This window comes from Nesoenas mayeri, assembly GCF_963082525.1.
Source record: "Nesoenas mayeri genome assembly, chromosome: 1".
Classification (NCBI taxonomy): domain Eukaryota; kingdom Metazoa; phylum Chordata; class Aves; order Columbiformes; family Columbidae; genus Nesoenas; species Nesoenas mayeri.
The window spans coordinates 26,813,938-26,838,481 of NC_137541.1; the positions used below are offsets into that span (position 1 = coordinate 26,813,938).

The 24,544-nt window shown below is 40.0% G+C and overlaps 1 protein-coding gene across 2 annotated transcripts in view; it reads right to left on the minus strand.

Moving 5' to 3' along the window:
• Positions 1–24,544, minus strand: part of ST7 (suppression of tumorigenicity 7) — a 148,395-nt gene that overhangs the window by 36,818 nt on the left and 87,033 nt on the right. For both annotated transcript variants that reach the window (XM_080363192.1, XM_080363191.1), the window contains 7 exons: positions 24,006–24,165; positions 19,140–19,194; positions 18,534–18,649; positions 17,311–17,386; positions 14,724–14,878; positions 11,424–11,521; positions 461–575 (listed from right to left, as the gene is read on the minus strand). In XM_080363192.1, the coding sequence (XP_080219318.1) occupies positions 461–575; positions 11,424–11,521; positions 14,724–14,878; positions 17,311–17,386; positions 18,534–18,649; positions 19,140–19,194; positions 24,006–24,078 (688 nt within the window). In that variant the 5' untranslated portion in view covers positions 24,079–24,165. The remainder of the gene's footprint in view (positions 1–460; positions 576–11,423; positions 11,522–14,723; positions 14,879–17,310; positions 17,387–18,533; positions 18,650–19,139; positions 19,195–24,005; positions 24,166–24,544) is intronic.

Below are 24,544 nucleotides of genomic sequence, written 5' to 3' on the forward strand. Positions count from 1 at the left end.
AACTTTCCAAGTTTTCCCCATAAGACATGAAGTCTGCTTACTCACTAGACTGCTGTGAAGTTAAATCAATTAATGTTTGTAAAGCTCTTGTATGCTACTAAGTCAACATTCATAGAAAAGTCCACAAGGGAACTGATAATCCTTTCTTCAGACAAGGTCTGAATAGCATGCAATAAAAAGTCTGCAGAACCTAAATAGATGTTCTTTAAACATCAACAGAAAGCAAAGAAAGCACTGAAGAGCTGCTAGTGAGTTCCACTAGCCTTTACAATGAATTAAGCATGGGTTGGCAAAAGAAATGCACAATGTTTAATCTTTGGATTAAGAACTGTGTCAGTGGATCTCTGAAACTCATGCCAATCCCCTTAATTACAGCATTTCCTAAATTCTAAGAGTTTATCCTAGAAACATTGCTTCTGTGTGTACCGGATAGAGAAAATATAAATATATTCAAACTTACCATCATACTTTGCTAAGACTGCCTGGACATCTGCATATGCTTGCAGTTCCAACAAAGCCTCTAGCAGGTTTTCATGGATGTTGAACATGCTGAGCAGAGGAAACTCCTTCATCAACTAAAATCAATAACATACGAAAGGGTTAGATCATTAACACAGAAAAGGTTTTCATGTTCAAAATGCACTGAAATGACCAACACCAAGTGAAAACCCCTCAGTTCTCCTTGTTCTTGGCTCTTTACCAGAGTTCACTATTATTTCAGAAATTTCTGAGCTCTTAACAGACACTGGGTCAGGTTTCTTGACAAGACATGCTTTGCACAGGATGTTATTAGTCAAATCCAAGAACACAGCTGCCTGAGTACAAAACTCTCCTTCAATTAACAGGCTTCTTCAAAATGAAGAAGAGTTATCTTATTGTACTGGAAAAGAATCTTGAAAAATGCAGCTCCTGTATTTCAGCATTAAGTAATCCAGTACCTCTCTGGTATATTAGTGGAAAAATACAGAAAATACATGGAAAAAAATCAGATAAGATCAAATGAGAGGAGCTTACATACATGCAACTATACTACGAAGTGTGTGATATTAGGATTTATAATTGTGGAAACTTTAGAACACAACTACAATTGTGGCTAATTAAGAAAAAAAAAAGGCAGCAACAATGGGAAAAATAAAGTTTATACAAATCTAGCACTATAACTAAAGAATACATCTTGTATGACAAACGGAATGAAATGTATAGTTAAAATAATCTAACCCGTGCTGTGCTCCATTTGAAAAGAATAAGCTGGACTTGAAAACTCTGTCGCTTAATAAACCCGCCTTTGAAGATATAAAGAACTTGATGAGAACTAGCAAACCTTAATCTCACAAACAGGTAACATAAACAAAAATAAGACAGTATTGAAACAAGAGGTGTGGAGATTCACCAAGAACTTCAGAAAATGAGAAACAGGTAATCCGCGAGAGCTTCACTGTGTTAAGGAAGAGACCTTAACGGGTAAACAGAGATGCAAAGTGCGGAGAATCTCTTCCTTCTGTTCATGGTCTGGCATAAGCTGATGTAAGAACTGTTCTGACCTTAAAGAGTAAGTCTGTCTAAATCTGGCTGTCTGGATAGTACTGACTTTGCTTTAGTTTGAGGATTATTAGAATATCAAAGGTGTGTTTAACTGATTATATAGATTTCTGGGGAGGATCATGATCACTAATACAGCAGCTGAAAGAGCTCACTGAATTTTTGATGCTAGTGGCATGGGGATTGTCATAAAGCACCTAGTTAAAATGGTAGAGGCTGAACCTGTGAAAAGGAACACAAAACTGCATAGTTTGCAGGATTTCCTCTTCAGTTTTCCAAAAAATGGACCATAGGCCTTCCTGCTCATCTAGGTAAGTGGATGGATTTGACAGTAAAATAAAAAACTGAAGTCATTGTTCAAGAAGAAAAATAACTGCAGGTGGAAATACACATCACTGGATTCATCAGTTAAGGATCCAGCATAGAGCCTACTTAGCTTTATTCTTTTTCTTACTTACTATTGCATTTTTAACAGAGCAAGCTACTATTTGGCAGGAAAAAGCATGACAGAATCTGGCTCTACATAAACAGTGATTTAAAGTTCAGAATGAACATATTGCAAAGAAACCCCTCCAAGGGATTAAGAAAGATTATCCCAGCTCATTGAGAATGAATAATGGCTGGCAGAATAACATTCCCTCCATCAGTGTAGAAAAGGGAAGAGTTGCAGTTAGTTATAGATGTACCATGGCCAGTAAAAGCTCATATTCTGTTTCTCCATTTGTCACTGACATCACTCACTGATTATTTTTTATTTTAATTAGGTTCTGTCAGAGTGATAAACCCTGCCTAAGACAGCAGCAGAATGAAGGTCACTGTCTGGACTGCCAGGACTGCAAACTGACAAGTGTTAATTAAGGTTTCATCTGGGAAAGGTCGAATGTTAAGAAGTGCAAGTCTGTTATAATGAACTCAGTTGATATTGTAACCAAAAAAATAAAACACCTCTAAGTAGACACTCAGCTACTCAAACACTGAACAAACCACAGCATGTTTGCTATTAAAAAAGGAATATAAAGAGAGGGCATGAACTGATTTTTCTGTCATCTCAGGATGTAGTTTATATAGTTTTCACTGCAAATAATTTTCAGGAACAGCAAAAATTCATTTTTTGCAAAATTTTGCAGAAAGTAAAGCCACTTAGATGGAAAACCATTATGACAGGTTAACTTTTAGGCCTCAGAGTGAAAGCAAATACTGGGCAAGAAAAAAATGCCACAAAGGTTGCAACATCGGCCTGCGTGATGGTCAGGGCAGGCCAAATACTGCGTCATGCTGAGGAGCCGCCGGAGCGGCGCGTGGGGCCGCTCCCCTCCCTCCCTCCCCGCCACACAGATGGAGAGGGAGGCGGCTCACGCTCCCAACAGGGATGTAAAGACGGGCACGTTATCCCCAGACACGCGATGAAGAATGCACCCTCGAGCTCCCCAGACCCTCACAGCATCGAGTTCTAATCTGGGCTCTAAGAGGCACAGTCTTCCCTTCGCACTCACAGATGTATTTTCTGTGAAGTTACAGACTAACATTTGCCACATTGTTTGTCTTATCAATTTTAATTCTCTGTATGCCTTTACTGCAACCTGATAAATGCTTTCACTTCAGTGACAAGCATTTCACTTCAAGAAAAGACAAAGGCTCTGTCATCATCTTTCTCCACATCTCAAGATCTCAAGGGACAGTCACCAAATTCAGTACTCAATATTTCTCACCAAAGCCATTAGAGCTTTTTACATAAACACTAGTTAGGACTGAAAGTTTCATTGTAAAATTCCAGTTGTTTGGTGTCTCAGCTGGTGTGAAAGAGCTGTGCTCCACTGAGCCAATCTTATTTTTGTACCATATGAAAAAGGACACCTCACAGCTATGAATGCATTCCCTCACAATATAAGGGTGTTCAAACAGCTACTGAACATATCATACCAAATCTACGTTCACAAGGATGTTGCTTCGAACCTGTATTGGTCAAAATACTTTCCAGTGATGAAGTTCAGACCTGAGGCTGGGTTAGCCCATATTCCCTTCTAATTGCTCCATACATTTAGGGGGAAATAGATACACAGGTACAAAGTGGAATTGCTTTTCACTGACAGATTCATTAGGTATACTGCAGATACAGAGAAATGGTAGATAATAATTTTTAATTTTTTAGATAAATAATATTTTGGAAGTATAAGTTTGCTGAAAAATTCTGGAAATAAGTCTGACACAACCGGATATCTTATCACTATTCCTGGGAGGGCCATATTTCCAGACTCACTCCGATTCATATTGCAGGGTGTAGATTCAATGATTTTGTGATGGATATGAAAACGTGATGATCACAAAAAATGGTAAAAGGAAATCCACATCTGATTTGCTGGATGAGGAACAAGTTTTATCTCCCAAAGAACAGTTTAATGAAGATGACTCCCTTCCCTGAGAATATTTCAGTCATCAGCATTTTCTCATTTAGATCTAATTTTTGAAACATTTTCGAGCAATGTAGCTTTAACTGTTGCATCCGTTATTCTCCCTGTGATGATATTACCATCATGTATCAATTAGTAATGATGGATTATTTGTGTAGAAAACAGTTTTAAGCTACAGTTTATGCCTACGACTAGACCATGAGACTCAAGGGAATACAAAGGTGGATAAATGAATGATCTTATATATAACCTGGTGTTGATACATTTATTCTCCATTTGTGTTATGGTTGTATGCATGGTCACGTATTTTACGGGCAGAGCATGCAACCATTCATTGCTACTTATACTTTCCCAACAAACTAAAACATTTTTAGATCAATATATTCAGCTGAATGCATTCATAAATATGAAAACTATATTCAGCTTAAAATGAAGAAACAGCAACAAGCAAATGAGAAATCCAATGCAAACAGTGGAACTGTTACAACCTTGCTCCCTAGTTTATCTATTCCCACAGTGGCTATCTGAAATGATAAAATCTGTCTCCTAAAAGAGGAATGACTGAGGCTGGCATCTTCCAGGTGCAACTCCCCACCACCATTGCAGAATCAAGCACATAGTCTGGATAGCACTGTTATTTTCACAAGCACTTTGCAAAAGCCATTTACTTGTGTATGACTCGCAAAGTGTAAAAACTGTGAACTGAACAAGGTACAAAAGCAAAACTCCAAGCCATTTCTGAGTAGAAAAATAGAAACTTCAATTTCTGTGGGCTTCATTGTCTACAGCTGAGCTTTCAGATGCCTAAGTTCTGATTGAACCTTGCCCTGGGCTTGAGGCATTTGCAACCCTCTGATGTCTAATGATACACGCTAATGCTTAAGTGTTTCTCCTGGCTAGCTCACCTGGCAAGGGCAGAAGGGAAGAAACATTGTCAGCAGACTAAGGCCAGCACACAAAAAGGCTCTGTTAACAATGTCAGATGCTTAAAAATTAGGCTAAGTCCTGGTCCTAAAAGTGGAACTCATTCCAGTGCGGTCTCATTGTGAGTGGGATTCATGTGATGTAAATGGACATTCTCATCGCTCTCAAGAGTTGGAAAGCAACCTGAAATACAGTGAACCTACCTGAATTAGTTCTGCTTAATTACAGCAAAAGTAGGATTCTGTCATTTAATGCATTTCTCTAAGTGTCACGTTCCTTTTGGCAAATAATCACTGTTTTCTTTGGACGCAGCTCTGCAGTTACTCTTTCACAGCTCCGAGAGCACAGAAGCTAAGAAGCCAAATATGGCAGATCCTGTTCCTTTGAAGCTTGGAAATGATTAGCATTAGGATCTACATATTTTCATCAATACGTGGAATTCAGGGAATTTGACATGACATCTAATGGTTGAACTTCAGAGTGTCAGAAAAGAGACCCAGCTCCAGTTTACACTGACTGTGGAATGGCACAGGTATAAAATTTGCTGACATTCCATTTTTAACCTGGCAAATATGAGTTTAGTCCTAGTGCTCCATAATATTCACAGAAAATATTACTTCTCTTCAATGTAGGATTAAAAATGAGTCAATAAAGTGAAAAATATCTTACTGAATATGCCAAATCTAAGGAAATATGCCAGAACATGCAGCCTTTATGTTCTCTCTTAATTGAAGGATTAAAGCCTTCAGAGTATGACTTAAGTTCTTTAAGGAAAATAATTATGAAAATGCTGTTATTTGGACTGTATTGTAAAAATGCACATATTTCAGGAATGAAGAGAATGTGGCACGAAACTAGAAGAGCAAAAGTTGTTCCAGATGTACTTCACAACTAAAGAATCATCACATAAAAGTAGTAACAGTGATAAATTATAATAAAGTTTGCTACATCAAAGATTAGTAACTTTATAAAGCATGAAAATAAAGTCATTACTCATAACCCTCTTCAAAAACGTTATTTTACTTGCATCATCCCAAAGTACTGATTGCATAAACTCTGTCATAGTTTTACAAGTAGATTTTTAAATGAAATTAAAGTGAGGAAATTATCAATTAGCTCAAAAATGGGCGAGGACATTTCAGAGAGATGAAAGAGTGTAATTAAAGGACAATGCAAAGCCCCTGAACATGGAGTGATGTGTAAGGGCAGACAAAAAGGAGTCCAAGTTACCAGGGCTCATAACAAGACTATGTGACTATATTCTACGACCACATTTTATCTTAACAGAATCATGGTGCTGGAAGCCCATAATTTATAAGGGAAACATTATTATTTGGTTTAGGTAGTAGTCACCAAATTTCTAGCTGTTGAGGGTTTTGCACAGGATCACAGCCGTGACAAAAAGTGGTGGGTCTGAGTCACGTGCAGGAAAAGGGATAAATACGATCAGGGGAATCACATGAACCTCTGCTTTATTTAAGAGCCCATTTGAATGGAGGATGGTCCGACCTGGCCCTCCCACTTACCAATAACATGTGAATCTGTGACAAAACAAACCAGATTTGAATGCACAGACACATGGAAATGTTAACATCAGCATATATCACTTGCTGTTACTGCAGTGCTTGTGTGTCAGAACAAGAATTAACTGAAGACACTGCTCTGTGGTGGAGATCGGCAAAAGTCACCATTCACAAATGTAGGACTCTTCTAAAATTTATGAGATTACTCTTGGTCTCATTTAACTAAGAAGTGCTTTTTCTTCATATTTTAATAAACGGTACTTTAAGTAACTGCTGCAGACGTTAATAAAGCTAGAATTTCACTCAAGGCAGAGCAGCCTGCTTAACCTGACCTGTGTAACACAAGCCAAAGAATCTGACTCGCTCCTTGCCTCGAGCACAGAAATATTTGGGAGAGACAGACAGTGGTTGTCAGTGCAAGTAGCTGCAGAAGTTGTGTTGTTAAATTACTAAGGATAACATAACATCTTTATTTGCAATTAGTACTCTCTTTGACATGGTTTGATAATTGAAGGTGCAGAACACTGTCCTAGCTAAGTGTTTCCATTATCAGAGAGCAAAATCAGCAACGCATACAAGAATACAGAGTTTAAGAGAATATTGAACAGAAAACCTAACTCAAAGCCCAGCAAAACAGGTTGCCAAGAAAGTATGTAGATCTGCAGAACTATCACACCAGCAAAAATCACTAATATTGCCTGTCATAAAAAGACAAACCCCCAACCTACCCATATCACTAAAATTGTTTTAGCATGGTTTAGTACCCTTTGGAAGCCTTCGGATGATGTAACCTCTTAAACCATTTTAAATGCTCAGGGTAGCCTGAGTGTTTAAACAACTTATCGTGCAGCCCATTAATAAGTGTGCAGCACTCTAACAATACAAGCTGCTTAGGTACCGATCATTCCTTAGTGTCGCCTGTAGCATAAAATATGCATTTAGAGACTGCAGGTGGGCACTGAGAGGAACACATAAACGCATCCAACTGAAATATCCTCAGCAAGGTTCTGAGAGCTAGGTACATAGAAGTAGACTTCTAGGTCCTTTACTGTGGTAGTAAGAGTAATTTCTCAGCAGTTACGACTGATCCCAGAAATAAAATGTACTTTTCTGACCCTTAAAAAGTGTTTTGGTTTCTATCCTTCTCCAGAGCTAAGGAAAGACCTGGAGAATCTCTTCTCTCCCTCAGCTTCACTCATTTCTAAACAAACCTGCAAAGCACGGGGCAAGTTGCAGTTCCACCGTGTCTCAGAGACAAATACTTGTTCAGACTACAAAGCAGCCTTCAGGAGGGCGCAGGGCCACAAGGTAGGAGATAAAAGCACTCTAGAATGAGTTTCTTTCATCTTCTTTCTGAAAGAAGAAGCAATTAAAGGCTCCTGTTCACGTAACACGCCTTCTGCCTGCCACCCATAGAATAGAAGCATACAACAGTTTGTTTGAAAGGGACTTTTAAAGGTCATCTAGTCCAACCCCCCTGCAATGAGCAGAGACATCTTCAACTAGATCAGGTTGCACAGAGCCCCATCCAGCCCGGCCTGGAATGTCTCCAGGGATGGGGCATCTACCACCTCTCTGGGCAACCTGTGCTGGTGTTTCACCAGTCTGGACAGGAGACTGAAGAGTTTTGCCATCCTAGACAGGATGCTGTAGATACCCCACAGTCACCCTTAAGGCCTTTCACCTCTGCACATGCCAAGTTTTCCAACATCATTTAGAACACACTAGTTTAGGTCCTCCTAACATAATCAGCACAACAAATAAAACAACCAATACTGTAGACTTTCTCCTCAGGGACAGTAAGAGATCTAGTTCCCTCACACACCATATCATGCTGTGTATAAATGGAATAACTCGGCTGACTAGACTGGAATTATTCCAACTATACACTAATCAAAATGAGATCATAAGCTAACTCAATATATACAAACAGTGACAGCTGCTGGTTTCTATAGCAAAATATAGTAAATAATCATCACCAGAAACACAAGCAAAACCAACACCTATGTATGATTCAATTACAAGCTTTCATGAAAATTACATGTTTGCAATTCTCATTAATTCAACTTAGCTAAATGAATGACATACAAGCAACAAAAAGAGCAACAAAATGCTATCTGAAAATCACAGAAGCAACAGAAATTCCTATATTTTTTTTAATTTACCCCCCCTGTTTTTAAGAAGTTTTAAATACTGTTTTAAAAAAATGTTTTTAATACCTTAAATATAATATTAAAGAATATGATTTCTCTATCAGCAGTGTATATAACCATAAAATAAAAAGTCACCACCAACTCATTTTCTTTCCATTGAGGTGTTCTAAGCAGGATCTCAGTCTTTTCTTACACAAAATTCAAGTAAGACAATCTAATTCATCAGTAATGTCCTCAAGATGGCCTCATACATGCAATGAATTAAACACTCTCAAATATTTTATTTTTTCAAAGTGGCAAAGACTCACTACATCCCAATCATATTTCCCAGATGGTGTCATGAACCTCTTAACACTTCATTTCCATCATGTTCCATGTCTTGAGAAATCTGTTTTCAATCTTTCAAACACAAACAGGGCCTCCACCCTCTGTCCCCTGATGCTAGATTCAGCAGTCCTCAGCCAACAAATCCTTCATATTCTTTTCAGGGCGAATAAATTAATCTCCTCCCTCATCAATCACATAGAAACCTTCAATGAGACATTAATGTTCTTCAGACTTCTTCATAAGTATATTATTTATGTCTTCCGTGAAGAAACGGAGGATATGCATTCATCAGAAATAAGTAGCTTCAAGTCAGTCTACGAAAAGCATCTGCGAAGTTGACTTGACCCTGCTCTTGGCTCCCAGCGTACTGGAGCTGTGACCTACAGATGCTGCTGCTTTTACATTTCATCTATGGACCAGCTAATTCTTGGCTCTGCTTGCTCACAAGGAAGAGCTCTAGAGGCACCTACACTCAGTTCTGAGGATTTGGCTCAGTTTCTATCTTTACAACTCCTTTGTCTTGCATCCAGTCCTTTCATTTCAGTGTTTTAACGTTCCGACTGAGGTGAGTGGTTTCCATCCTTCAAGTGTCTAACAAATGATGACTTTGGGTCTCCCTGTCATTGTTGCTTTGCGAGATTCACATTGTACTTAACTTGAACAACACACAATTTTCTCTCTGGTGACAGAATACACCATTTATTATAGGCAAAACATTCTGGCTCTCACTTTGCATAAGGAATCTAGGACTAGATGGACCACCCAAGTCCCTGTGCTCTCCAAACACAGTTAACCATACATACTGACATCAGCAGAACGTGGCTTCACAGAGTATCTGTTCCACACAGCCCTATCTACAAATCACAAAACACATTCAGCAGCCCATGGTAAGCTCCAGAAGTTTCCATAATTATGATGTGCAACCTTTGAACATGAAATTCAAAATTTTATCTTTCTTGTATACTAATGCCAGAACTTAAAACTTCAACGTTTGTCCCCAAACATTTCAGTATTTGTCCCAGAGTGGCTGTGTAACAAAATTCATGAAGAATCAGTGGAGCTGACGAGATTGAAGACAATGTTTTTGAAATCAACATTCTCCCAGCTGACCACAGGACTGCAAAAGTAGGTCCTTCTTCCCCATACCTCTTTCTCTCACTCTTAGCTGTACAACAGCTGAGTTTTTTAAAAGTTCAACGCCTCTGTCTGGGAGCCTGGTGTTTCTGGAGAGTGAGAGTTGCACGCCTGAAAAACCCCAGCTACAGACAGGAAACAAAAGACTATTTAGGACAAGGTCCTGCATTACGATGATGATGAACTCTGCTCCATGGTTTCAAAAAGTATTCATGGGTGCCCCAGTTCCAGGAGAAGATGCTGGGTGCTAGATTCCAAACTCACAGACATTCTTGCCCTATTGCCATTGACGCAAGTGCCTAAGCTCCAGAAAAAGTCATTTGCCTTTTTACATTAAAATTCCCACTGATTTGCAGCAAGAATTTCTCTTTTCACTAGGCAGGTTTCAGGACCATTCGTCTGAGCTGCCTATTGCACACTTTACTGGTGCTTCATGCTGGTCCGGGATTCCATTTTGTGCATTTAAAATTTAGGTCCTTCAGCTTAAACTGCAGAACTCTAAATCTTGCCGGATTCATCTCTACCTCATTTTTGTGGGAGCTGGAAAATGAAGTGTAAGAAAGGAGAATGCAGGAAACTGGTACACAGTTTTACCATCAGCTGCACAGAGCTCTAGGGCTACATTCCTCCTGTCATGGACTTGCAAGTTACCTCCTCAAAGAATTGTGTTCTAATCTGCATCCAGGGAATCTCACTTGAAGAAACGGTGGGCATTTGCAGCTATCTCTAAACCTGAGCGTTTTACATACTTGAAACATACACAGTGCCTTATGTGGACACCTGTCCCTCCTGCCATCCCCCAAATAGCTACTGTTTGGTGTTTCAATGTGTAGCTTTGTCGCTTACTGACTTACGACTACCATTGGTAGCTTCCCTGCCTACAAAACAGCGATACAATCATTCCCTATCTCAGACAGAAATCAGTTCATTATAGATTAATTACTTGGTTTTGACTGCTCAGTAATAGGTTTTGCATTAATAAATAAATAACACCATCCTCGGGTCTGAATAGCGTGATGTAAGCAATGCACAGAGCCAAACTGCAACTTTATAAGGAGGAAACAGAACACTTAAAACCTGCTTGTTAAGTTAGCAACATTCATTACATGCTTCAGAAAAAATGCTATGTAATTTCATTATCAAATAATTGCAGACTGCACTCCACTGCACATGTACCAGGATGGGATATTCAGCCTGTACAGGCAACTGTTCATCTGGTATTTTATGACTTCATGGTGTTGCTTTCACAACCTTGTAAATGAACTCTCAACTTAACCTTTATGTACATTACATAAACAAAATGACTATCAGCAATGCTGCATGCAGCAAGAATGGATGCTAACTTGTAAGCAAATGTGCATCATTTCTGTGCTACTATTATCTAAGTATCACATGCGAAACAAATCCAAACTCACATCTCTCATCATTTTCACTGCTTCCCTGGTCCTTCCCAGCTTTCTTGCACACATTGCCAGCCTCCTCTTAATATAAACTAACACATTGGTGTCCCTTCCTGTATAAGAGGAAAAAGAAACAGCATTAAGATAAAAAAGATAAAACAAAGGTTCATTTAGTATTCCAACACAAAAGGAAACATAGTTTTCTTGGATTTTTTTAAATTGACTATCATCAATGCTTGCACAATAATTTTAATAAAAGATTACCAAATTCTGATGATTTAGATGTGGCACAACACCACTGAAATCAGTGGTACTACTCCTGATATACAGTGGTATAAATACAGACCTGCAGATTGGCCTTGCACCTATGAAATACAAGCAGATCTGAAAGTACAGGGAATGCTATAAGGTATAGACCATCATGTAATCAAGTGAGGCAAGGACAACCCCTATGAAGTCAACAATGGCGCAAAACTCTGCGGTCACACACACAGCTTTATATTATTTACCAGTTCACATACACGGTTAAGACAAGAGCATCCATGAAAATGCATATTATATACTGCCTTTTTTGTAAGTTATGATGTATATGCTTGCTAATAGGAGATGTAGCAAAACAAATCCTCATCCTCTAACAGTCTTTTTCCTTAATGATTAGAAGAAAAGAAGTATACCCTGAACTTTCAGTTTACAGAGAGCCTTTATTTGTTACCCAGTTATCATCTTCGAATTCCTCACACCGTTAATTGCAGATGGCAAGTTAGCATGTTTCAGATATGACAGTCCTACGTGCTTGAAGATGCCCTAACAGCAAAGATGACAGAAACTAAACAGCTGTAATAATTACTCTCTTGGAGAATTCTTACTTGTTTCTTTCTCATTCTCTTCCCTATAATTCCAACGCAAATTCTTAATATGCTTCTGGACCAACAGGAAACGAGCAGACAGCTAATCATCTATAAAATTACCATATCATGAAAATATAAGACACCTGCTACAACCTATCTTAGTGTATAGTATGCAGTCTGTAAAGTTTTTAGTCTGTTCCTAACATTTTCAAGTCTTTCATAACAAGAAAAAGATGTGTACTGAAAACATTCCAGGTACCTACAAACTGTTTTAAAGCTGTGATTACAGTTTCAGGTCCGACTTTAGAAGAAAAAAAAAGTAAAGGAGGGGAGGAATTGCTTAGTTATATTTTATATTATGTCATTCCTTATCTCTGTATTGATTCCTATATATTTAATAAACAATTTATTAGTTACATCTGTTTCAACAAGTTTATGTAGTCTAACTAAGGTCAAGCTTCTTTTCGGAAGGAATGGTCAAAAGGCATTTCTTACCACAAAATCAAGATAATGTTCCAGGTCAAAATTTTCTGAGGTGACTAATGATTTGGGGTGACTAACATGAGCCACCTTAAAAAGAAGACTGCTTTTTCTATAAACTAGTACCTTCTGACAGAGGTTAAGTTCGGTACTCGAAGTAATGATTTACTCTTAAAATTCAAGGTCTAGCATAAAATAATGTATGAAGGAGGCAGAACACATGGATAAACAGAAATATAGAGCAACATGCTGCTGTTCAAGAAATCACATAGTGTTTTTCACCTGTAAAAGATGAAATGCCCATTTTTCATCCCAAAGTCAAATTCAAGGACCAGAAATGGAATGATAAACATTTCATGACCATACAGTAACTGCAATGCATCTGTCCATGGTCCTTCCTCTCTAAAGAGACCTGAGCTTTCCACCTCTGTAAACCATGCAGAAGTCCAGCATATAATCAAGGGAATCCTACTTGAGGCCCCTGTGTCTGAGGCACCATCTGAGGCTGCAACTTCCCTAACTCCTGTGCGTGTACACTGACATTAGCAAGGGGAGGCTGGGTGGTATACTGGACGATCTGCGCCTCCTGAAGCCACAGTCAGAGCTGGCACTCACTTTTTAGCCCCTCCTGCTCTGTGGCAATGCACTTCATTTTGCAATTCAACTGGTTGCTTCCTCTGCTGTAATACTGAAGGTTCAGGGTGTCAAATCTGATGATGACAGTAGCCATCCAGCACACACCAGGTTACAAAAATACCATACTTACACTTGCCTGCACAAACTTAACCAGGTTATCTTAGACGTAAGCATCATGACAGGGTTTAATTACTCTTATTGTGTATTTTTCACACAATTGCTGTCATTTTCTGTGCTCGGGATGGAATGAGGTTCTGCTGACAACTATAAGCCTGCTAGAGCCTGAAAATTGCTTCCAGGGCTTAGCTGCTCCATTTTTTATTTTCTCTAAAAATAAGCAAATCATCCTAAATATAATTTTATAACCAACAAATGCCTGAAATACTACCTCCAAGCTCTACAAAACCTCAGATTTTCAGGTATCGACTTGTGTATACTTTTGAAACCAGTGATCACAGACAATTTCACTATGCACGATTATTATCAGCAATCTTCAAATTATGTGAGATAGCCAGAGGCGGTGCATTCGGGTCCTGAGAAACCCAAAGATGCCCAAAGTATGTTAGTGCTTGTACTTTCATAATTAATTGGCATTATTTTTGCCTGAGGTATCCATCATAGACTAGAAATAACCTAGACTGTTTGTTTTTTTAATCTTTTTGTTCATTTACTGGAAGTGAACCCTCATGTATTTTCTGAGGTTTAAGAAGCATCTAATAAATACCAGCACAGTAGCTAAACCTGCTTATTCAAAATATAAAAAAAAATCTAGACTTTCAATTAGAGCACTGCATTATTCCAGTTGTTATTTTTTATGTTTCTGTGACCTTTCTTGATGTATGCAACTAATTTTTCAAATGTCACACTGGTTAATGGGTCTCATTAACTTCTACATAGAACAATGCACATTTTTACCCTCACAACTGATGGAAAAAAGCTGGCAAAGCAGCACTTCACTCCTGCTTCCATCATTCTTTAATGCCTTTTCACAACATGAGCCCATGTTTTCAAAATGGCTAAAGGCGCTTCAGTTCAACTTCCTAAACCAGTGTTTTCTGACTATCAGATCTCTTTTGGTTCTGCTACCTTTTCTGCTAAGTACATGCTACAATATTTTCCATCATGACACAGAAAAGGTGTATCTGTAGTCTGAGCATTACTAGCTCAGCAACGGAATCAAGCAAAAACACTGAAACAGAATAGTCTGGCTCTAGGGCCATATTCTAAACCAATGTTAAATACCGAGTACACGGTTCTGAGAGGAAAACACTAAACCAATTCAAAACAAAAAAAAGAACTCTCCAGAACTTCTCTCTCTATAAAAATGGCTATTCCCTCCAAAGAAACTTACTGTGTTGGGCTTCATACTGAGCACCATGGTGCTGTAACTGCTGACTACGCCTGTAACAGCCCTCTCCAGCTTTCAGAGCTTGCTTGAACAGCTTCTCTGCTTCCACAATTGTTGTCGCTTCCTCTTCAGCCAAGAGAATATAGGCAGTAGCACACCTGCAAAAATATCAGAGGAAAAACCATGAGAGAGTAGCATGAAATAAAAGCTGCACAAAGACATGCAGACTGGCAAGGATGTTCCAAATACAGAGGCAATGGAGTTTTGTCTGCATAGCTTTCTGATAAACTGTTCTGATGAACAAAAATATTCAGGCAACCAGATCATGACTCTCATTTGTAGGTACTGTACCACTCAGTCAGTCACCTGAGTAAACTTACTGACAACTGCCCCAGAAAGTAAAGCTCGGTCTCACCAAGCAGTGCTGGCCTGTCTCACTAAAACTCCTTCTGGAAACCAAGATTGGTTTTATGCACTATTGTTTTAACACAAAATGTCTCCATTACTGTGATGGTATGAAATGAACATATAACACCTGTTACATGCAAAGAACAGATTACAAATGTAATTGTAGAGATTAATAACATAACAAACAAACAGGAAAGCAGCTTTAGGAGTACAGAAAAAGGTGAAACACGTGGTGGGAGTCACCTCATTCAGCTTTTAGCTGTCTAATTTAGATCTCTTCACTATCTGTGCCACTCCACCTCCACCAAGGAGCATCTTTACAATGCCATTCATTTCACATGTTTAAACATCTGTCTAGGAATAAAGTGAATTGCTGAATGGAAGTGCCTCTCTCATTGACTACGGAGGGAGCCCAGGCAACTACTTTAAACTTGATGGCCACATTTTTAGCAGTTGGGATATAGCCTGTTGCCTTCTTTACAATACAAAGCACACCATGGATAAGATTGTTCTTTATACAGGAATAGAAAGAGGCTGCAGCTGTCTCTAGCTGCATTTCACAAGGAGTCATCCACCAGCTCAGGAATGGGTAACAGCAGGTACAGGTGAAAACAAGATTCTGGGCACCGGTCCTTGCTGTGGACCATGCAGCTGGAAAGCAGCTTGGTAGAAAAGGACTTGGGGGTCCTGGTGAACATAAAGTTCAACATGAGCCAACAATGTGGCCTTGCAGCAAAGGTGGTGAATGGTATCCTGAGTTGCATTAGGAGTGCTGCCAGCAGGTTGAGGGAGATGAGGCCATAACTGGAGTGCTGTATCCAGTTCTGGGCTTCCCAGTACAAGAGGGACATGGACATACTGGAGAGAGTCCAGTGAAGGGCTACGAAGATGGTTAGGGGACAGGAGCATCTCACATATGAACATAGGCTGAGAGAGCTGGGACTGTTCAAGTTTGAGAAAAGAAGGCTCAGGGGGAATCTCATAAATATATGATAATACCTGAAGTGAGGGTGCAAAGAGCATGGAACCAGGCTCTTTTTAGTGGCTCCTAGTGACAGAACCGGAGGCAATGGGCACAAGCTAAAATAGAGGCAGTTCTGTCTGAACATCAGGGAACAGTCTTTTACTGTGAGAATGACTATGCACTTGCAGAGGTTGTCCATGGAGTTTGTGGAGTCTGCCTCCTTGGTGATATTCAGAAGCCATCTGTACATGGTCCTGTGTAACATGGTGCAGATGACCCTGCGTGAGCAAGGGAGTTGAAGCAGGTGACCTCCTTAGGTCCCTGCCAACCTCAGCCATTCTGTGACACATGGGTGCAACAGGACAGGCTTATAGCTCACTTCTGCAAAAGCCTTTTATGCTACATGCTCTCTCAGTTAAACTGCTGTCCAGGAACAAAAAAATCTTTTTCTCCTTCTGATAAAACATGTGAAGGACAATCCATACGGCACCGGTTCATGGAATTCTAGAATTCTCTGACAGCAACTTAAGGGGCAATATTTAGACAGTTTGCCATGCCAGTAAAGCATCACAGCACTGAGTTTATCATGGGATCTCAAAATATTGCACCACACTTTGAGAAAATAAATAATAGACTCAAAGGCCGTAAGTCCCAGAAGATTGGAACAGGCTGCCCAGGGAAGTGGTGGAGTCACCATCCCCTGGAGGTGTTTAAAAGGTGTTCATATGAGGTTCTTAGGGACACAGTTTAGTGCCAGAGTCAGGTTGTGGTTGGACTCGATGATCCTGAGGGTCTCTTCCAACTGAAATGATTCTATGATTGTCTTCTCTCACACTATGAAATGAATATTTCAGAAGGTGTTTATGAGTCCCTTCTTTCTCGCCTCTGTTCAGGATGACTGAGAAATCCAGAAGGGAACTCTTCATCCCATAAATGCATATTTCATATGCTCATCAGGAGGCAACTTAATTAACACTTCACTATGCTGATCCAAAGCCCACTGACATCAATGGAAAGACTCATTGTAATCACTGCCCTAAGGATCTTCTGAGTGGCTAGCACAACATCCAGCTGTGCTTTTTTCCTCTCATTGTAGGCCTTCCTGTGACAGGCCTGTAATCATGGTTAAAAATTACTGTAGCAAACCCCTTGCCTCAAGCTATCATCAAACAGACTTTTAAATGACAGGAAATAAATGTTAATGTTGTTGTCACTCACTCATTCAATTCCAAAGCTTCATGTGCCGCAGAAATTCGGGCTTGGGGGTTTCTCTCTCTCCAGGCTTTTTGCATTACTATTCAATAAACAAAGCAGAACAGGGGCATATCAGTCATTACAGTGCTAACAAGGAGAATCTACTGTATTATAACAGAATTTACTGCTCTCAGCCCAACTCCAGTGCATTTCAAAGAACTCAATGACCACTCAAAAGAAACATGATCAACATGAGCTTTTGTCCCCAAAACTCACTTTATTCTTTCATTTAATTAAACTTCTTTTTCCATGGGAAAATCTGTCTGAGAGATCATGCCATCTGCACTGTCACACATGGAGGTGACAAACAGCTTTTTCCTCTTGGGGAAGTATAATAGATTCCACAGGGCACAAAAGAATACAAGGATAGTTGGGATTCTTATTCTAGTTCTTAGTGTGCTGTTGCTTTAGATGAACGTTAAATGGAAACAACATCCAGGATAATCAGACAACCTCATAATTATCCCACTGAGTTCAGAAAACAGGTTTCATGTTTACCGTCTGTCAAAAAAGCACAGTATGTTCTCCTCTGTAATTAAGCCCTCAGAATGGAGTGCCCAACTGTCAGTATGTCTCCTTTCCTAAGAGACTGTCTATTCAGAAACAAATTCTGACGACGGAAATCATTGTCATACATTTTTAGCGGAATCAAAGTCTGAACGTGGACTTAACAGTAAAGGTTTAATACAACTTAAGCTACTTATATCAAATTCAGTTGTACATGTGTTCCCATTTTTCACAGAGCTGCTAACTACATCAGGGAATGAAACACAGCACTCAACTTTTACATAAGATCTCTTTCTTCTGTCAGCGCAGACTAAGTGGAACCTGTGTAATGTAAGTCAACATACTACACTGTAGGTGGAGGCAAATTAATCAACAATACATGTTTAAAGCCACTGCAAGAAACAGGAGAAAAACCAAGTCTTTACACTTGCAAATGGTACCCTGAATGCCTTCAACAAGAAAGTAGAACAAAATAGTGACACAAATAGTTTATACTTATATAGATACTTGTTCAAATCTAGAATACTACAAATCCAACAGTAACAGCTTTCCAGGCATGACTGAACTTTTGCCTTTCCTTATCTACCCAGGAGAACTGAAGTCTGACTGCATTTTTCTTGCATAAATTTAAAACAATCATTAACCTATTAACAGAAACAGTTGTTCACAAGGTCTCTTACTAGCATCTGCAGGTCGCAAATGATCTGTGTCACATGTAAAGAATGTCTGATGGTCCTGTGCTGAAAGATTCATATCGTAGTAAGTCAAAGGTTCTCTCCCTGTTACCCATGTATACCTGCAAAAATACCAACAAAGAGGCATTTTGGTTAATGAAATCACATTCAGCAAAATTAGTTTAGAAAAGCATCCTAGACATTAGAGATGGGCATAGCCTACCAAGGTCACCCAGTCAATCTCATAACCAACACACATTGCATTGCACTGTACTGGGATGGAGTGACAGCAGTTGACCCTAAGCTAATGAGAATATTGGAAAGTACACACTGGAAATTAGTAACACACATATTCAGACATTAAGACTACATGAAACTCAGATATAATTCATCAGGTTGTTTGCTATAAGTGATTTGGATGGAATTACACTGCACTTAGGTGTTCTACTTTTTTATAAGATCGCAAAAACCCACATTTACAAATGACAGAAAAACCTGGCACGTGTTCACAGCTGGTTTTGTTTTTCCATCTCTGAGTCAGGTTAATGCAAAAGTACAACTGAGGTCCTTAACTCAGTACTATGCCTGAAACCGTAACATTATAGTACTTACCGATTATATTCAGCTCCTCTGAACAGATTTAAAGGATTTCGCCAGACTTTGCATTCTGTCATAAATAGAAACACACAATAATGAATCTCTCCCAAATTACAATGGTACTTGAAGTTTATTAGAAACATCAGTTACCTTCTAAAGACCCTTATCAAATAACTTTCAGTTTTTATATGTGCAAATGGAAAAAAAAAGTCAAGTGCATAGAGATGCAGATAACCAGACTGTTCTTCCCTTTTAAAATAATAATTTCATTATAAATTAGTGTCAACAAATGTTATTATTCCAGACAAATAATCACTAACAAAGCTCCAAATGCCCAGATGAAAGGATAATACTGGTTAGTGCCAGGACTCACATTTACCATAATCCAGAATTGAAAAGGGATCACAGTGAGCTATTGCACTGAAAAACAGTAATTAACTCAGTCCCTATGGACTTGCTATTTCTACAGAAAAACTTCCCTGTCCAGTTAATTCTGCAAATCACAGAACTTCAGCTACAGTTGCCAAATTTAGTTCCTTAGCTTGTGAAGTAAAAAATCCATGGCAACATGTGCTGACCTTACTTAAGTTGTAAGCATCCCAGAGCTGACAGAGGATGTAGAGAAAAGTTCATTGCATTGCAAAGCATTTCACATATTTCTCTTGGGGAAAAAAGTGCAAATTATTCCTGCTACAGGTAGAAAAAGATAAGACAATTTGCAACAATGCAATTTAGAACAGAACTCAAAAAAAAAAAATCACAAAAATCAATTTCTATTGTTTTTGAAAAGGTGAGGTCTTGATTCTGGCTTTTCTTACTTTAACACCAGATTTATTCTCTTAATTTCAACAAAGACAATTCACTCCAGTGAAGGTAAGACTAGAATCAAACCCAGTACTTGCACGAAGACTCACTGAGAGGCAGCATGTCATTCTACCACAGATCTGCTACTGACCGACCCCTCATGTGGTGCTCTGCAAAAACTCAAGAGCAGCGCTGGCCCCACAGCATTTCACCAGCTGCTTTCCACCACCAGAAGTCAACCAGCACATTTTTCTCTATGAAATTCTGTGACATTGTTTCTTAAGAGATCACAGCTACAGTTTTCTGCTGGAATATTGAATCAGCAGGGTAGCTCCCCTACTTTGCACAACATTGGTAAGTACATGCTTGTTCCCTTTACGCCTGTTCCATCAAAGAAAGACACAGACATACAGAATGACAAGTCAAGCCCTACTCTTTTCTGACAGGCCTAACTCCCACTTCTGAGGCTAAAGTGGCACAAAAAGTGTTTTACATAAATTATTTGCAAGAATATAATGACACCTTCAGCTACACAAAAACTAGTCAAATGGCATAGGAGATGGTCCTCAGCTTGGTGCCTCCATCACCTTGCATGTGTGTGAAACAAAGAGACGGGAAGGGGAAGATGTCTGGGAAGAGAGCACTGATTTCACATCTGCATCCTGCAACTAACCACTTCAGCAGACAGCTAATATTAGAAAAGCTCCACTGGTTTACTCAGCAAAAGTGCCTGATCAACATTCGCCCATTCTGTTGGACAGCCAGAGGGTATGGCTGTTTGACATGCTTCAATCTGACAGTTTTTACACAATATTAAATAAACATCAGCCTTCTCAGTTCCAGAGCTAAAATTCAATGGCTCAGCCTACTCTATTTGCAACCAACAAGATTAGGCAATAACTATTTGATCATGGTGACACCACTCTTTTTGCTCATATTATTTATAGTTAAGTCATTATACTTTATCTGAGGTATGCTGTCCTTCAGCGCTGTTGCAGGGAAAGGGAGAACTGTGGAACAAAATGGGGAGGTGAAGAAGGGGTTTTATTACCACCTCCTGTCCTGGGGGTAGTTTGACATCTGTCTGACAAGTTAAACATGATGTACTCTTTGTTGTTTTTATCGTGGTATGTGCTGATATCGTGGCCTCAGTAAAACAACTATTCTTCTGACCTTGCTGAGGACGAAGATATCTAATGTAATATTCTACCGCAGTCAAACATCTTCATAGGAAAACATGGTGAGCCATGTGAAAATGTAATTTTCATATTGTTGGATAGCGAAAAAAATCCCAGTGTTGATGTATGGTAAACTGAAAAGGTTGCCTTTTCTGTTACTTTACATACTAATAATATAACAATGTCCTTATTTTATATAAACAATTAGGATTTACTGAAGATCAATATTTCATCTCCTTGTTCAGTGATCAAGTTTTGAACACTGATATCTTTCTGAAGGCATGAATAACAGGCTACCCGTACAGACACACTAACCAGAGACAGTGACAGTCCCAGCTCATAGACTCGAGTGCAAATGCACTGAAAGTAAGCATGCTCCTGGACTACTTATTTATATCAGAAAAGTCAAGATGCTTGAGTGAACCTCATTACTCGAAATACTGTGCCTTCTGCTTTAAAACGATTGGAGTTATTTCAGAGGTGCTGAAGTGTGACTGAGTGCACTGATGAGTGCACACAGGTGTTTCCAAGCCACCTCATGCTTCCTGCCAGGTCACCCAAATCTAATATCCTGCACCATGCAATGCTGCTATTCATGGATGGGAATGACAACAGCTGAATCTGCTGTGCTATATGGAGGCTTCCCTAAGTAGAAGTACCCAGTAGGGCGCAAGGCGTTTTGAGGCCACTTGTTTTATTTAACTTCTGAGTTCAAAAATAATTTTTGTTTGTCTGTTTTCACAACACTGAAGAGTAGAAGTAAAGTTTGCCAGGTATGGACATAGGCACCTTAGCTGCTAAGCAATAATATTTTCTCGATAACCAAATCTGGTTTTTTTCATTCACTTTTCCTCACTTGTTAATTCTGATATATTTTTAAAGTCTGCAGAGGAAATAAATTTCATGAAAACATACTTGATTCTAGGGGGCACATCCCTAATGAAAGCTGAATTAATTTCCAATATTAAGAATATGGCCTGTATGCCAAGCTAGGGTTGAAATAGGTAAGCTTCATTTTACAGATGAGGAACACAAGATGCTCCTGCCCTGGCTTGCTTTAACAGTGAGTATCTTCAACTCAAGTCAGATGCATCATTTCAGCATCTTCATCACTCATAAGCTAACTTTTCAATTCATCTACCCCCAGGTAGCTGAGTCACCCAAGTAGGGAGACAAGTTCCCCTGGGATTCCTCTTCAGTCTGCAAAGATCAGTGCTTGGGGGACTGTTCATTTTAGCCAGGCTGGCCTGTCTCTCAGAGCAACCATTCCCAGGCAACCAGGTACCTGACTCAGAGTGCCTCAAGAGAATCCCAAAGCCTGTGATGTGAACAAGGTGACCTGCAGGGACAGTCCTGCTACAGCTGAGCTGCCACAAGACTCAAGCTGTCTCCATTCAGAACTGACACCCTCCCTCCCATAGGATCACAGAATCACAGAATGTTAGGGATTGGAAGGGACCTCAAAAGATCATCTAGTCCAATCCCCCTGCTGGAGCAGGAACACCTAGATGAGGTTACCCAGGAAGGCATCCAGGTGGGTTTTGAATGTCTCCAGAGAAGGAGGCTCCACAACCTCCCTGGGCAGTCTGTTCCAGTGTTCTGTCACCCTCACTGAGAAGAAGTTTCTCCCATCATGTAGAAGCCGATTTCTTCCAGTTTAGCATTGTCTTTTTCACCAGAGCAAGTCAATTTGTATTCATTATAGTAATATATAAACACATAACAAAAATTACAACTCATACATTTATACCACTTACGTAAGGCTCTCAAAACCATATATTCATCTAGAATAACATGCAGTAGAAAATAAGCCCCAGAGTGTCAAGGTCAACTTTAAAGGCTTGAATGGCTTGGAGTCAGAACCCTTCAGCCTGATTTGCAGTATCTGCTCCTCGCACTGAAACACAGAGGGGCTGTGAATGCCTAGAAGCTCACAAAAATGAGCTTTAAATGCCTGAAATCAGGCCCCCTAAATTGGAGTCCTTTTTAAAAAAACTGTGTTATGACTTGCCCAAAGTCAAAATCAGATTGGTTGCAGAGTCAGGAACAGAACAAGCCCTGAAGCTATTAAAAGCCACTGTGCTTCCACCTACTAGAGTTAAATCCAAACATTGTTTCCATACTACTTACGTTACCTAAAAAATAAAGTGATACAAAAGCAGATGGGTATTATTAAGATATTTTTCTGATTTTTTCTTCAATGTTGGTTTATTCCAAAGAATTTAAATAAAAATACTGCTGTGATATCGGAGAAAAAAGCACAGCCGCTACCCAGCAGCTCAACCTGCGCCCAGTTCCATAGCTCCACCCACATGTAAAGTAGCATTTTCCCCACTAAGTATATGCAACATACTTTTAAACTAACAAGGTTTAAAACTTCATTAGCTATATGGTTTTTGCGCCTTCTTAAAGAGTTCTGGAAGATTAGGTCACCAGCCTAGTGGACATATAAAATTCTGGTATGGCAATACATAAACTTTTTAGATTGTAAGTATGTTATATGTATGTGTTATAAAAGAGCTCAGAATAAAAACTACAAAGAACATTTTATAGATTATCAAAATGATATATACAGTGTGTGAACAAGCTATGTGGAAAAGTGCGTACAGTGGACAACTTCCTGCTTTAATTGTGTATGCATAACATTCTCTTAATAAAAGTTTAATGAGAAATAGAGCCAGTGGTGGTGCTCTGGATTCAGTCACCCTGGTGGAAACGCTGCCGTGCACAGATGTGCGGTAGCAGGGAGTGGCATCTGGCCAATGTATCACCACGTAACGGGCCATATCCCCCGCGTTGGGCGACCCAGGGCACGGGAACCTCCAGCAGCGATGTTCCAGCGTTACACCGTCACACGTGTTCAGGTCCCGCCGGCGGAGGGCCACGGGCCGCCCCTCACCTGAGACGCTCTGGCGGCTGGAGTCCGCGTCCCCGTTGGCGGCGCTGGCGGCGCTGGGCGCGCTGTTGTCCATCCCGCCCAGCAGGGGGCGCAGGTGGCTCACCGAGACCTGCTCGATGAAGGACGTCCCGTACTTGCGGAAGTACCACCACTCGAAGATCTGCAACACACGGGAGAGCGTCAGCGCCGGCCCCGCCCCGCCCCGGCCGTTAACGGCTGCCCTGGCTCCTCAGCCCACTCCCCCGTCCCTCCGCATTGCGCCGCAGCCGCGGGAGGGACGGGACGGGACTCGAACCCACGGACCCGCGCCTCCCTCCCCTCGCACCTGCCGGCGGCTCCCCCGCCCGCCGAGCACCCGGGCCCGCTGGCGTGCCGAGAGTTTAAATTCCACCCAAGTTCGTGCCGAATCCGGCAAATCGCTTTAAAAACCTGGTTTACAGGAGGTGAAAAATCTCGATCTTGTCAGCAAAACCCCCTTTTTTTTCCTTTTTTTTTTTTTAACCCAAAGAACCTTACATCAAACTATCTGTTTTAAAGGC